The sequence below is a fragment of the Balaenoptera acutorostrata genome, chromosome X, assembly GCF_949987535.1.
Source record: "Balaenoptera acutorostrata chromosome X, mBalAcu1.1, whole genome shotgun sequence".
Lineage (NCBI taxonomy): Eukaryota > Metazoa > Chordata > Mammalia > Artiodactyla > Balaenopteridae > Balaenoptera > Balaenoptera acutorostrata.
This window is the reverse complement of record NC_080085.1, coordinates 98,255,564-98,270,597: the sequence shown is the minus strand read 5'-3', so window position 1 is coordinate 98,270,597 and position 15,034 is coordinate 98,255,564. Positions and strand designations below refer to the sequence as shown.

Genomic DNA, 15,034 nt, shown 5'->3' with positions numbered 1-15,034 from the left:
CAGTACTTGTGGCACACGGGCTTAGTTGCTCCATGGCATGTGGGGTCTTCCCGGGCCAGGGATCGAACCTGTGTCCCCTGCATTGGCAGGAGGATTTTTAACCACTGCACCACCAGGGAAGCCCCTACCCTTAATTCTTAAATGGGCAAAATATATGAATCAACATTTCTCCAAATAAGATACACAAATGGCTGATGAGCACATGATAACATGCTCAATGTCATTCAGCATTAAGGAAATGTAAATCAAAACCAGAATGAGATACAACGTCATACCCACTAGGATGTGGTGGGATGGGGAGGGTGGGAGGGAGGGAGATGCAGGAGGGAGGAGATATGGGAACGTGTGTATATGTGTAGCTGATTCACTTTGTTATAAAGCAGAAACTAACACACCATTGTGAAGCAATTATACTTCAATAAAGATGTTTAAAAAAAAACATGAACTGTGACGAGTTTTGGTGAGGATGTGGAAAAATCGGAACTCTTATACATTGCTGGTGGGAATGTAAAATGGTGCAGCCACTTTAAAAAATAGTGTGACAATTCCTCATAAAGTTAAAAGTAGGGTTAGTATATAACTGAGCAATTCCACTCCTAGGTATGTCCCCAAGAGAATTAAAAACATATATCCACACAAAAACTTGCACACAAATATTCATAGCAGCATTATTCATAATAGCAAAGTGGAAACAACCCAAATGACCATCAACTGATGAATAGATAAAAAAGATGTAGTATATCTATACAATGAAATATAATATTATTCAGCCATAGGAAAGAATGAAGTATTGACAGATGCTACAACATGGATGAACCTTGAAAACATGCTAAGTAAGAGAAAGAATCCACACACAAAAGACAAATATTATATAATTCATTTATATGAAATGTTCAAAATAGGCAAATCCATAGAAACAAAAGTAGATCAGTGGTTGATAGGGGCTCTGGGGAGGGGAGGGAGTGCTGGGAATTGACTGCTAATGGATATAGGGTTTTTTAGGAGTGATGAAAATGTTCTAGAATAGATAGAGGTGATGGTTTCTCAACTCTGTAAGTGTATTAAAAACTACTGAATTGTATGCTTTAAAAGATGAGGACAGCAACATTGCTATCTGTGATATCTAAAAAACCACTGCCTAACATAAGGTCATGAAAATTATTCCTATGTATTCTTCTGAGACTTTATTTTATGGTAACAGCTTTATTGAGATATAATCCAGATACCATAAAATTCATTTTTAAAAGTATACAATTCATGTTGTTTAAGGGTACAAACTTGCAACTAGTAGTAAGTCCTAGAGATCTAATGCACAAATATTTTTGATAACTGTATTGTAATAAATATTACCATGTTTAAACTGTATTGTAATAAATATTACCATGTTTTAAAAATATTTTTGATAACTGTATTGTAATATAATTTCTTTCTATGGTAATTCCATATATTTTGTTTTCATGTAGCCCAATTTATCTTTGAACTACTTGAAATTATTTAACTAACAGGAACGCAAAAGAGAGGATGAGTGTTAGTGCTCTTTGTTATATATTCATTTTATATGCTTATAGTTATGTGCGCATATAAAATTTATTACTCTAATCATTGCAGCAACTCTTCCAATTCTCAAGTAACTTTGGGAGGAATTTATAATTTTACAATTCCTTAATAAAAGATGTTTCAACATCTCAAAAAATGGTAATATATGTGCTTCTTTATTAACTTACGAAATAACAAAATCTAGCATTGAGTCTAATAAGTACCTTAAATTCAACCTAGAGCTTCATTTTCCATTTGAACTTGTTGCTCACTTAACCCAAAGCCATTTAGTCCCTCCTACAGAACATAGAGGTATCCTTGATTTATCCATTAAGAGCTGGCTAGCGGCTGTTCAGATACAGGCAACGGGCATCTCAGAAATCAACAGAATCCTCTACTTCAGTGGTTCTTAACCATTTGGGGGAGGGCAGACTCCTTTGAGAATATGATGAAAGCCCAGAAAAATGCAAAACACCCAATATTTCACATACAATTTTAATAGATTTATTGACTCCATTAACTTCATCCATAGAACCAGGTTTAAAAATCCCTATTCTGCGTGGTGCTGTTTTTGAACTTGATCTGCTAATCCTTTAATATCATAGCTAAGCACTGCTACGTTGGAGAGCAAAGTGAAAGCCTTCATGGAATATCTGAAAGGCCAAGGAGCAAATTCTAGGTTTCACTGACTGAATGTTCACTCAAAAACCACCCTAAGACAAACACTGTAAGGCATAGCTCTCCTTTTTAAGATCTCATGTGTTAGTAGAGAAATATTTTTTTCTCCCTTACACTGTGCACTTTTGACAGTGTAGACTATATTGTCTAACCATCTTATTTGGCATTGTTTTAAGTTAAAAGTTTGTGGATATAAGTCACAAGTTAATGTGGCCTCTGAAACAAAGCTCTTACTGCCGTATACATATGATGGGGCCCAAGAACTTTTTTTTAGAACATTTGAAAGTAAATTACCAATATCACACATTTCACTCAAATATTGTCATATATATTCAACTGCATGATCACAGTACCATATCTCACTCAAGAAATTTAACATTGATACACTATCATTATAATTTGGAGTCCATATTTAAATTTCCCTTGTTGTCTTTTCAAACGTGTCATTTACAGATGATAAGCTGCAAGAACATTGAAGATGTGTCACTATGAACACACAGAGCCCCTAGCAAAGAGTGAGAGACTTACTGATTCAAGGCATTTAATGAAATCCCTGTGCAATCATTATCTGACTACGAGGCTAACTAAACAGAGACTTCAATGGCTGCACATGACAAAGAATACAGATTTTACAGAATCAGTCAAGGATAGTCACTAAACAAACACTAAAAACCAAACTCTACAAGAAGGGGATCAGATTTCCAGAGTAATCATATTAAATTGTTTAAAATGTCTAGTTTCAGCAAAAAACTACAAAACATACACACACACACACAAAGAAAGTATGTTCTGTACACAGGAAAAAAGATGTCATAGAAACAGTCCTTGAGGAAGCCCAGATGTTGGCTTTGGTAAAGACTGAACCAGCTATTTTAAATATCTTCAAATAACTAAAGGAAAACATCTAAAGAATTAAAGGAAAGTATGAGAACGATGTCTCGCCAAATAGAAAATATTAATAAAGTGACAGAAATTATTTAAAAAAGAATCAAATTGAATTTCTGGATTTGAAAAGTGCTGTAACAGAATGAAAAATTCACTAGAAGGGCCTAACAGCAGATTTGAGCTGGCAGAAAGGATTAGCAAACTTGAAGATAATTCAATTACCATTGTCTAGACTGAGGATCAGAAAGAAAAACAGGATGAATAAAAATGAACAGAGCTTAAGAGACCTGTGAGACACCACTAAATGGCCAACATACACATAATGGGAGTCTCAGAAGTAGAAAAGAGAAAAAAAGAACACAAAGGATATTTGAAGAAATAATGAGTAAAAACTTCTCAAAAATAGTCTACACATCCAAGAGCTCAAATATTTCCTAGTAGGATAAACACAAAAATATCCACTTCTTTTTTTTTTTTTTTTTTTTTTTTTGCCGTGCTGGGTCCTCGTTGCTGCGCACAGGCTTTCTCTAGTCGCGGCGAGCGGGGGCTACTCTTCATTGCGGTGTGCGGGCTTCTCATTGCGGTGGCTTCTCTTGTTGCGGAGCACGGGCTCTAGGCACATGGGCTTCAGTAGTTACAGCACTCAGGCTCAGTAGTTGTGGCATGCGGGCCCCAGAGTGCGCGAGCTTCAGTAGTTGCGGCTCGTGGGCTCTAGAGCACAGGCTCAGTAGTTGCAGCGCACGGGCTGAGCTGCTCCGCGGCATGTGGGATCCTCCCGGACCAGGGATCAAACCTGTGTCCCCTGCATTGGCAGGTGGACTCCTAACCACTGGACCACCAGGGAAGTCCAAAATATCCACTTCTTAGTCAACCTCTCAAAGTCAAAGACAAAGAAAAAATCTTGAAAGCAGGAAAATTAAAAGATAACTGATTTCCCATCAGAAACAATGGGCACTAGAAGTCAGTGTGATGACATATACAAAGTGTTTAAAGCAAAAGACTGCCAACCAAGAATTCTATATCCAGCAAAAATATCCTTAAATGAGGGAAAAATAGACATTTTCAAGTACACAAAGACTGAGAGAACTAATGGCCAGAAGACCTTTCCTACAAGAAATGCTAAAAAGAGTTCTTCAGGCTGAAATGAAAGAACACTAGAGAGTAGGAAGAAAGAAAGAAAGAAAGAAAGAGCACCAGAAAAGGTAATTGCATAGATAAATATAAAAGACAACACAAATCTTATTTGGGGGGAACTTTTTTTTCTCTCTAACTTGAAAGATAACTGCATAATTCAATAATTATACAAGTGCTTTGATGGGCTTATAATGTATAATATATAAAGGAACAGTTTGTATATCAGTAATAGCACAAAGGAGGAGGGAAGGAATGGAGCTATATTGTAGCAAAGTTTTTACATATGATTGGAATCAGGTTGGTATTAATCCAAAGTAGATTGTATTTTAAGATGTTAATTGTAATCCCTGGGCCAAGCACTAAGAAAATAATTTTTTAATATAGTAAATGAAACAAGAGAATTAAAAGGTATATTAGAAAATATCTATTTAACACAAAAGAAATCAATAATGGAGGAATAGAGGAACAAAAAAGACATGCAACATATAGAAAATGGCAAAATGGCAGATGTAAATCTTACTTTATCAGTAATTACTTTAAATGTAACTAGATTAAGCAAACCAGTTAAAAGGCAGAGATTGCCAGACTCTGTATAAGAAACACACATGTTCTAACTATATGCTGTCTACAAGAGACACATTTTATTTTATTTTATTTTATTTTAATTTTAAATTTAATTTTATTTATTTTTTTATACAGCAGGTTCTTATTAGTCATCAATTTTATACACATCAGTGTATACATGTCAATCCCAATCTCCCAATTCATCACACCACCACCCCCACCCCCCCACCGCTTTCCCCCGTTGGTGTCCATACGTTTGTTCTCTACATCTGAAGAGACACATTTTAGATTCAAAGATACAAATAGAATGTAAGTAAGAGTGGGAAAAGATATATGATGCAAACAGTAACCAAAAGAGAGCTAAGTTGCTATAATAATTATCAGACAAAATAGAATTTAAGACAAAATTTGTTACTAGAGAAAACAGAGGACATTTTATAACTATAAAAAGGTGAATCTATCATGAAGATTTAACAATTATTAACACATTTCCACCTATCTACAGAGCTGAAAAATACATGAAGCAAAAACTGACAGAACTGAAGGGAGAAATAGAAATTTAACAATAACAGTTGAAGAATTTATTACCCCACTTTCAGTAACGGACAGAACTAGACAAATGACCAAAAAGGAAATAGAATACTTGGACAACACTATAAGCCAACTAGACCTAATGGACATCTATCTATAGAACATGCCATACAACAACAGCAGGATATATGTTCTTCTGAACTGCACATGGAATATTCTCCAGGATAGATTATATGTTAGCTCATAAAATAAGCCCCCCTAAATTTTTTAAAGGATTGAAATAATAAAAAGTATGTTCTGCAAACATACTTGGGAATATAATGAAATTAAATTAGATATCAAAAACAAAATAAAATTTCAGAAATTCACACATAAATGGATAGTAGAGAAGACACTGCAAAATAACCACTAGTTCAAAGAAGAAATCACAAGGGAAGTTAGAAAATACTTTGAGATGAATGAAAGGGAGAGTACAGTATATGCCAAGTTTCCTCAGAAACATTTATAATTGTAAATCTTATGTTAAAAAGGAAATAAGATTTCAAATCAATAACTTAAAATTCCACCTTTATGAAACTAGAAAAAGAACAGCAAACTAAATTCAAAGCAAGCAGAAAGAAAGAAAAAAACATAGTAAATTGTTTATTAGTAAATTATTTATAGATTTAGCTCTCCATATTTAAGTCATGACTCATTTTGAGTTAACTTTTGTATTTGTGTGAAGTAAGGATCAAGGTTCTTTTTTCTTTTCTTCTTGTGGAAGTCCAACTATTCCAAGACAATTTGTTGAAAAGAAAAGATTATCCTTTCCAAGTTGAATTGCCTTGACACCTTTCTTGAAAGTCAATTGCATATATGCATATGCATGCATTTATTTCTGGACTGTCTTGTTTTGTTCCATTGATCTTCAATGCCAATTTGTTCTTTTTCAAAATTAACTATTTTACCTCTTTTGTACTTATATATAAATTTGAGAAGCAGCTTGTCAACTTCTTCAAAAATGCCCACTGAGATTTGACTGAAATTGTATTGAATCTCTAAATCAATTTGGAAAGAATTGCCATCCTAACTATATTTAGTCTTCCAATTCATGAATATGCCGTATCTCTATATTTATTTAAGTCTTCTTTAATTTATCTCAGTAATCTTTCACAGTTTTCAGTGTTAAAAAACATGTATATTTTTGTCATACTTATTCCTAAGGATTTTATATTTTAAATGAAACTGTTTTTAAATTAATATTTCCTCATTGTTTATTGCTGCTATATAGAATACAACTGATTTGTATCTGGTTCTGTTTGATAGATTTTTTTTTCTCCTCATTATGTATCATATTTTCCTGTTTCTTGGCATTTTTGATAAATTTTTATTGGATACCAGACATTGTGAATTTTCCCTTATTGGGTGCTGGCTATTTTTGTATTGTTTTAAATATTCTTGAGCTTTATTCTGGAAATAGTTTGATCCCACTGAGGCTTGCTTTTAAGCTTTGTTTGGCAGGACTAAATACACCTTTAGTCTAGGGCAGTTCTGTACAATAAAAATTTTATGCAAGTCACAAATATGTGCCACATATGTTACATTTTCTAGTAGCCACATTAAAATATAGTGAAGAGAAACTGGTAAAATTAATTTTAATTATATATAAATACATTACATATATAATATATTATATTGATACCCAAACCAGAAAAAACAGTACAGAAAATTAAAAACTATAGACCAATATCTTTTATGAACATAGACATGGAAATCCTCAACACAGCATTAGCATATTGAATCCAGCAATGTATAACATACCATAACCAAATGGGATTTATCCCAGGAATGCAAAGTAATCCATTATATTAATAGTCAAAACAAGAAAAACCCTATGATCATATCAATTGATGCAGAAAAAGTGTTTGACAAACTTCAACATACATTTACGATTGTTTTTAAAAAATGTCTTGACAAACTTGGAATAGAATGTAACTTGCACAACCTGAACCACAGAACCTACAGCTGACTAAATGTTGAAAGATTGAAGACTTTCTAAGATCAGTTAAAAATGTATATCTGCTTTCAGTACTTCTATTCCACATTGTACTGGAGATCCTAGACAATGTAATAAGGGAAGGAAAAACATTAAAGCCATACAGATTGGAAAGGAAGAATAAATCTATCTCATGATTCTGTATAAAGAAAACCCTAAAGAATCTATTAAAAACTTTATAGAATAAAAAAATGAATTTAGCAAGGCCACAGACTATAAGGTCAATACACAAAAATCAACCATATACTAACAATAAACAATTGGAAAGAAATTTTAAAAGACAGTACCATTTTAAATTGTTGCAAAGAAAATGTAATACTTAGGTAGAAGCTTAACAAATCATTATAGGAGTTACACAGTAAAAACTACAAAACATGGATGAAAGAAATGACATACTGTGTTCATGGATTAGAAGACTCAGCAGAATAAATATGCTTTCACTCAGCATAAGGTTTTCAAGGTTCATCCATGTTGTGGTATGTATCAATACTTCATTCCTTTCTAAGGCTGGATAATAATAATAATGTACCACATTTTGGTTACCCTTTTATCAGCTGATGAATATTTGGGTTGTTTCTACTCTTTGGCTATTATGAATAATGCTGCTGAACATTTGTGTACAAGTCTTTGTGTAGAATGTGTTTTCATTTCTCTTGGATATGTAGCAAGGAGTGAAATTGCTGGGTCATATGGTAACTCTATGTTTAACCATTGGAGGAATTGCCGTATTGTTTTCCAAAGTAGCTGCACCATTTCACATTCCCACCAGCAGTGTGTGGATCTACAGATCCTCACCTACACTGGTTATTATTTGTCTTTTTTTAATTATTATATCTATCCTAGCAGGTATAAAATGGTATCTCATTGTGGTTTTGATTTGAGTATACCTAATGACCAATGATGTTGGGCATCTTTTCATGTGCTTGTTGGTCATTTGTATGTCTTCTTTCTGGAAATGTCTATTCAAGTGCTTTGCCCATTTTAAAATTGGTTTATTTGTATTTTTATTGTTGAATTATAATTGTTTTTTATAAAGGCACAAGTCTCTTATCAGACATATGATATTTAATTACTTTCTCTTATTCTGTGGGTTTTCTCTTCATTTTCTTCATGGTGTCCTTTGAAGTACAAAGTTTTTAACTTTGATAAGTCCAATTTGCCAATTTTTTTCCTTTTGTTCCGTGGCTTTTGGTGTCATCTCTAAGAAACCATTGTTTTACCCAAGGTCATAAGGATTTACTCCTAAATTTTATTCTTAAAGTTTTATAGTTTTTATCTATTAAATTTAGTTCTATGATTCATTTTGAGTTGAATTTTGTATGTGGTATGAGGTAGGAGTCCAACTTCATTCTTTTGAATGTGGATGGACAGTAGTCCCAGCATGCCCAACTGATTGCCAAAGGTGCAAAAGCAACTCAGTGGAAGAACTATAGCCTTTTCAGCAAATGGCAAATGGATACCCACAGGCAAAACAAACAAACAAACAAAAAACCCTCAATGTAAACTTCACCCCTTAAGCAAAAATGAACTCAATGTTGATCATAGAGCTAAATGCAAATCTTACAACTATAAAACTTGTAGAGGAAACCATAAGAGAAATCTTCATGACCTCGGGTTAGGTAAAGAGTTCTTAGACGTAATACCAAAATCCATTAAAAATTTGATAAATTTGACTTCACTGAAATTAAAACACTTTGCTCTATGAAAGACACCATTAAGTAAATGAAAAGATAACACGCAAACTGAGAGAACACATTTGCAATTTACATTCCTGACAAAGAGCTAGTATCCAGAATATATTTTAAAACTATCTAAATCCACCTGTAAGCAAGCAAAGTACCCAATAAAAATGGGCAAAGGATCTGAACAGACACCTCACCACAGAGGATATCTATATAGCACATAAGCATATGAAAAGATGCTCAACTTCATTCCAATTTGGGAAATGCAAATTAAAACCATAATGAGATACCACTACTTAATCTGTTAGAATAGTTAAACTTTAAAAAACTTGACAAATGCTAAGAAGGATACAGAGCAAGTGGTGAGAATGAAAGATGGTATAGCCACTCTGGAAAACAGTTTGGCAGTTTATTATAAAGTTAAATGTACACTTACTTCATGATCCAGCAATATCACTCCTAGATATTTAAGCCAGGGGAGTTAAACTTATGTTCACAGAAAGACCTGTACATGAATGTTCACAGTAGCTTTATTCACAGTTATTAAAAACTGGAAACAACTCAAATGTTCTTTAATGGGTGAATGAATAAGTAAACTGTGGTACATCCACACAACAAAAAACTACTCAGCGATAAAAGGGAATAGATTATCGATACATACAAAACCAGATGAATCTCGAAGATATTAATGCTGAGTGAAATAAGCCAGTCCCAGAAGGTTACCTACCGTATGATTCCATTTATGTAACATTTTGGAAAAAGTAAACTAAAGGAATGGAGAATGGAGCAGTGGTTGCCAGGGGGGTTCGAGAGAGTTTGATTACAAAGGGGCAACATTAGGGAATTTGGGGGGTTGATGGAACTGTTGTGTATCCTGATTGTGGTGGTGATTACATTAGTCCTTCCAGGTCTTAAAACTCCTAGAAATGTATGCCTCTCTCTCTCTCTCTGTGTGTGTGTGTGTGTGTGTGTGTGTGTGTGTGTGTGTGTGTGTGTGTCTTAATTATGACAGTGCTTACACAGGTACATACACTCATCAAAACTCATTGAACACTTAGATGAATTTTACTCTGTGTAAATCATACCTCAATAATGTTGATTTTTTAAAAAAACATAAAGTCTCTCCACACCAATCCTACTCCTTAAAAATAACTACTATTGACAATTTATTTATTTATTTTTAATTTATGTACTAAGTTTATTATTTACTATCTTTTTTTTTTTTTTTCTTTTTTGGCTGTTCCCAATTTAGTGTGTACCTGTCTAGAACATGTAAGCATGTAATATAAAGGGGTTTTCAGTTGGATAAAGGGGATCATTTTACACAATATATATTGCTCTTTATGTTGCTTCTTTCACTTAGAGGTCTTATAAATATATGGACAAATGCATTATACGATATGTGTTTCTACATATAAAATGTTGATAGAGCTACTATATAATAATAGTTTGATGATAAGCCATTTTGTGGATGTGACATCATTTATTTAAGCAGTCTCCCGCTGTTGGATATTTAGGTTGTTGCCAGTTGTTTTGCTCTTACAAGCTGCAGTGCTAGCGAACAGCCCTGCGCATACCTCTTTTTGCAAGTATATCGATAAGATAAAATTCTAATTGTAGGATTACTGGGTCGTAAGGTAAGTGTAATTTGAATTTTCATAGCTACTGACAGATTGCCCTCTGTAGAAGCAAGTAGAACTTTGAGAATGAGTCAGGGGTGCATTTTGCATTTTCCCATCCCAAATCACTGAACTTCTCTCTTTCATAGGATCATGCCGATATTGAGTGGAAGTTTGCAAGGACGAAGCTCTGGATGAGTTACTTCGATGAAGGCGGCACCTTGCCACCTCCTTTCAACATCATCCCCAGCCCCAAGTCATTTCTATACCTTGGTAACTGGTTCAACAACACCTTCTGCCCCCAAAGAGACCCTGATGGTAGACGGAGAAGGCACAACTTGAGAAGCTTCACAGTAAGGCTTTTAAAAATTGTTTCTTTGTAAACACAACTGTTTTCTCCTTTCCCTCCTTTGTAACATTCCCTATCTTGAACATCTTAAAACTACTCCAACCTACAGATGCCTTGGGGGTTTGTCAGGCAGTAGCTTCTGTCATGTTCCAGTCCTAATGTTTAGAAATATATTCGAGTGGATGGGCTGCTGGGAGACTGCTGACGTAACCTCTCTGTCCGTTTTCAATGACAGGAACGCCATGCTGACAGCCTGATACAGAATCAACATTACCAGGTAAAGCTTCTTCACAGGGACTAAGCACAATAGTTCTTGGTCAGTTGTGTGAACTTGGACAAATCACTTACCCTCACTGATCCTCAGTTTCCTCGTCTGTAAAATAAGGATGATAAAACTTAAACTGTAGTTGTGAGAACTGAGTGGTGAGTATGTATGTATGGTGTTGTGTGTGTGTGTGTGTGTGTGTGTGTGTGTGTGTGTGTGTGTCCTGGCACAGTGCCTGACATGTTGCATTAAGTGGTAGCTATCATCATCACTATTACTAACACAAAGCATGGTGACCATGTGTATACCATTCCCAGAGGCTAAGTTAAAAGAGGCCATCCCTGTAAAGGAGAAGTATAGATTGCCTCTAAGAAAAAGTATCTTGATTATGTAATTAGTGGACATTGAAATCATCAGACTCTGTGACACTGAAGAATGACTTTCTCAACTTTATAAAAGGAAGAAAAACTCTCATCTTACTAGGAAGGTTCAAGTTTAATCTAGCCTGAAGGGAAAGGATATTGACTGTGACCATTCAAGGATTATTCTGCTCTCATTATTCCATGAATGTGTATCCATGTTTACCTTATGCTTGGGTGGAAAATTTTCCTTTCGGGTAAATTTGATCTCACTGGGCCACTCTGCCACCAAATTTGGACACATAATAAATTCTTCATTTAGCCAATGGACTTAACTGGGGGGTTTTGTAGAAAATGCCTGGATCCTGTGAGAATTTTCCAATGCAGAGACAGTCTAAGCATATTTTATTTCCTGTGTATGTTTCTTATTTTACTGAGAGTCCAAGAAGGAAACTGAATGCTTCTTCATGTTTTTGTTTAAATTCCAGGAAGTTATCAGGAATTTAGTCAAAAGATATGTGGCAGCTATGATAAGAAATTCCAAAACAAATGAGGGACTAACAGAAGAAAATTTTAAGGTAATTTGATCATAAAGTGGTTTAATTCTTCATTTCACATTTCTTAAGCATCATTTAATCTTCACAGTGTTTGAGGTTTCTGGTGATGGAATTTCAACAGCCTATAATACAGCAAAACCAGCTACAATTCTTATTCTCTCTCTTAGAATAGTCTGTCATCCAGTAGATGGATAGATTTTACCAATGTCTGTCACACCACAATCAGCTTTATGAATAATAAAAATATGCATTCTTTTAATATTCTGGGATTTTCTCAGTATGGGAATTTAGTGCTTTAAATGATATGGCATGGGTGTGTGATGAGAAGAAAGATAGCGAAGGAAAGATGCCTAGAGATTTAAAGGCCTTCTTTAAAAGATATAAGATAAAGACAAAAAGTCTATTATTAAATCTAACATTTATGAAACCCTACCATTACACATTTTTGGCTGTCACATTGGGATGTTATTGGCATCTAGTGAGTAGAGACCAGGGTTGTTGCTAAAAATCCTTCAATGCACAGGACAGCTCCCTACAACAAAGAATTACCACACTCAACATGTCAATTGGTTGAGAAACCCTATCCTAGAACACGTATATATTTTCTAAGGAACATAAGAAGGCTGTTATCCTAATCCACAGACATAACTCATCAATTGAGGGCCTGCTATACACCAAGCACTCTGCTAGGTGCTGGGGCACAGTCATGAGCAAGATATAACCAGCCCCTACTCTCTCGTGGAGTCACACACAATAATAATAGAGGCGAATGACTGAGTATTCTAACAGGATCAACACAGGGTGCTGTAGAGACATAGAAATGGGGGGACACCCAACTGGGACTTGGGGATTCGAGGCAGGCTTTCCAGAGGAAGCCATGTTTAAGCTGAGGTTTGAAGGAGGAGACAGATAAAGGAGAGTTGGGGAGAAGAGTGTTCCAGACAGAGAAAACAGCACATGCAAAGGCCCAGAGGCAAGAGAGGATATGTCCATACAGGTGGACAGTAAAAAGCCTGGGGAAAGAGCAGGAAGGAATGAAATGGGAGAGATCGACATGTACCAGACCTTGAAAAACCTTGTAGTCTGTGGTATGGCATTTTTCCTTTTTCCTAAGGTCAGCGACAAGTTACTAAAAAGTGTTAAGCAAGAGAACGACATGATCAGATATAAGCTTTTCAAAGATGGTTTTTAAAAGCGCCATCTAGTATCTAGGCAGCCAGTTAGCGATAGAAGACATTTCACAGGCACTTGAATAAACAAGGTCCCCTGGCCCAAAACAGCAGTCCCATCTCCTGACATTCCACTTCCCTAGTTTTATTCCTGAGAGTCCTAAAAGCTTTTTCCTCTTCAGTAGTACTTTTCTACGCAGATTCCAATGAGAGCCCTACTCTAATACCTTCATTGTTGGTTAACACTTCAGCCTGTTGGCGTGCTCCTGATAGGGAGGTTCTGAAATCAACTTTACCAATTGCACATTTTTTTCCCCAATGGCCAGCTCTACCCACAGCATTGTTAATATGTTTTTCTTGTGCTGGAATAATGTGAGATCTTTCTGGTAGTTCATGTACCTTGTGCTTTGTGGTGAGGCAAAACCTGGAACATTCCGAAGGATACCCAATGTGCCTATTTTGAACTAAAGACCAAGCTTCTTAACATAACGTGTCTTCTCTCTTGCCCTAGGAATTAAAGCAGGACATTTCCAGCTTTCGATATGAAGTGCTTGACCTCTTGGGAAATAGGAAGCACCAAAGGAGAAGTTTTTCCACTAGCAGCACTGAACTCTCTCAGAGAGATGATACCAATGATGGCAGTGGCGGGGCTCGGGCCAAATCCAAGAGTGTCTCTTTCAATTTAGGCTGCAAGAAAAAAGCCTGCCATGGGCCACCTCTCATCAGGACCATGCCAAGAGTTGGTGGTGCCCAAGGGAAGTCAAAAGCTGAGTCATCAAGCAAACGCTCCTTCATGGGTCCCTCTCTCAAGAAACTGGGTCTCCTATTCTCCAAGTTTAATGGTCATATGTCTGAACCCAGTTCAGAGCCGATGTACACAATTTCTGATGGAATCGTTCAGCCGCACTATATGTGGCAGGACATCAAATATTCTCAGATGGAGAAAGGGAAAGCAGAGTCCTGTTCTCAGAGTGAAATTAACCTCAGTGAGGTAGAATCAGGCGAAGCCCGGGGCGCTGCTCAGAGCAGTGAATGCCCTCTCGCCTGTTCCAGCTCTCTTCACTGCGCATCCAGCATCTGCTCCTCGAATTCTCAACTTTTAGACTCCTCAGAGGATGTATTTGAAACTTGGGGAGAGGCTTGTGACCTGCTCATGCACAAATGGGGTGACGGACAGGAAGAACAAGTTACAACTCGGCTCTAAGTCAAGCCGGTACCACCTGTTCTGGAACTCAGAAAATTTCTCATTTCTTTGCTCTCAGAGGTGACACAGAATATGATTCCCTCACTGCCCCCCCACTAGACAGGAGAGTGAAACTCCTATTGTTTTCACCATCTTTTATAGCCACATTCTTCATTTTTTGTTCTTGTTATTATTATTACTATTATTTGCCTTTTTATACCTACAAACACTAAGTCCATTTCAAAACCAACTGAAGGGGTGTTTGCCCCTAATCAGCAGAGGTGCAGTCGGGTGCTTAACCCTTTGGCTTTGCTTTTCTTACCCTTGCTTCCTTGAAGCTCCAGGTGCCACTTTGCTACTGTCGCTGCCGCACAGATTCCTGACCTTCCTCAGGATCTCACACCATTTCCCCACAGGGCTGAGGGCTGTGCTCAGCAGTCCCCACCAGCTATCAGATAAGGCAAACTACCTTGCCTATCTTTGTTGCC

General features: G+C 36.1%; 1 protein-coding gene across 1 annotated transcript in view; it reads left to right on the top strand.

Annotated features, from left to right (window-relative positions):
• The window catches only part of TRPC5 (transient receptor potential cation channel subfamily C member 5), a 225,440-nt gene extending 210,873 nt beyond the window's left edge, over window positions 1-14,567 (top strand). The window contains exons 7-10 of the mRNA XM_057538148.1: window positions 10,814-11,017; window positions 11,249-11,290; window positions 12,126-12,215; window positions 13,875-14,567. Coding sequence (XP_057394131.1) covers window positions 10,814-11,017; window positions 11,249-11,290; window positions 12,126-12,215; window positions 13,875-14,567 — 1,029 coding nt within the window. The remainder of the gene's footprint in view (window positions 1-10,813; window positions 11,018-11,248; window positions 11,291-12,125; window positions 12,216-13,874) is intronic.
• Window positions 14,568-15,034: the final 467 nt, after the last annotated feature.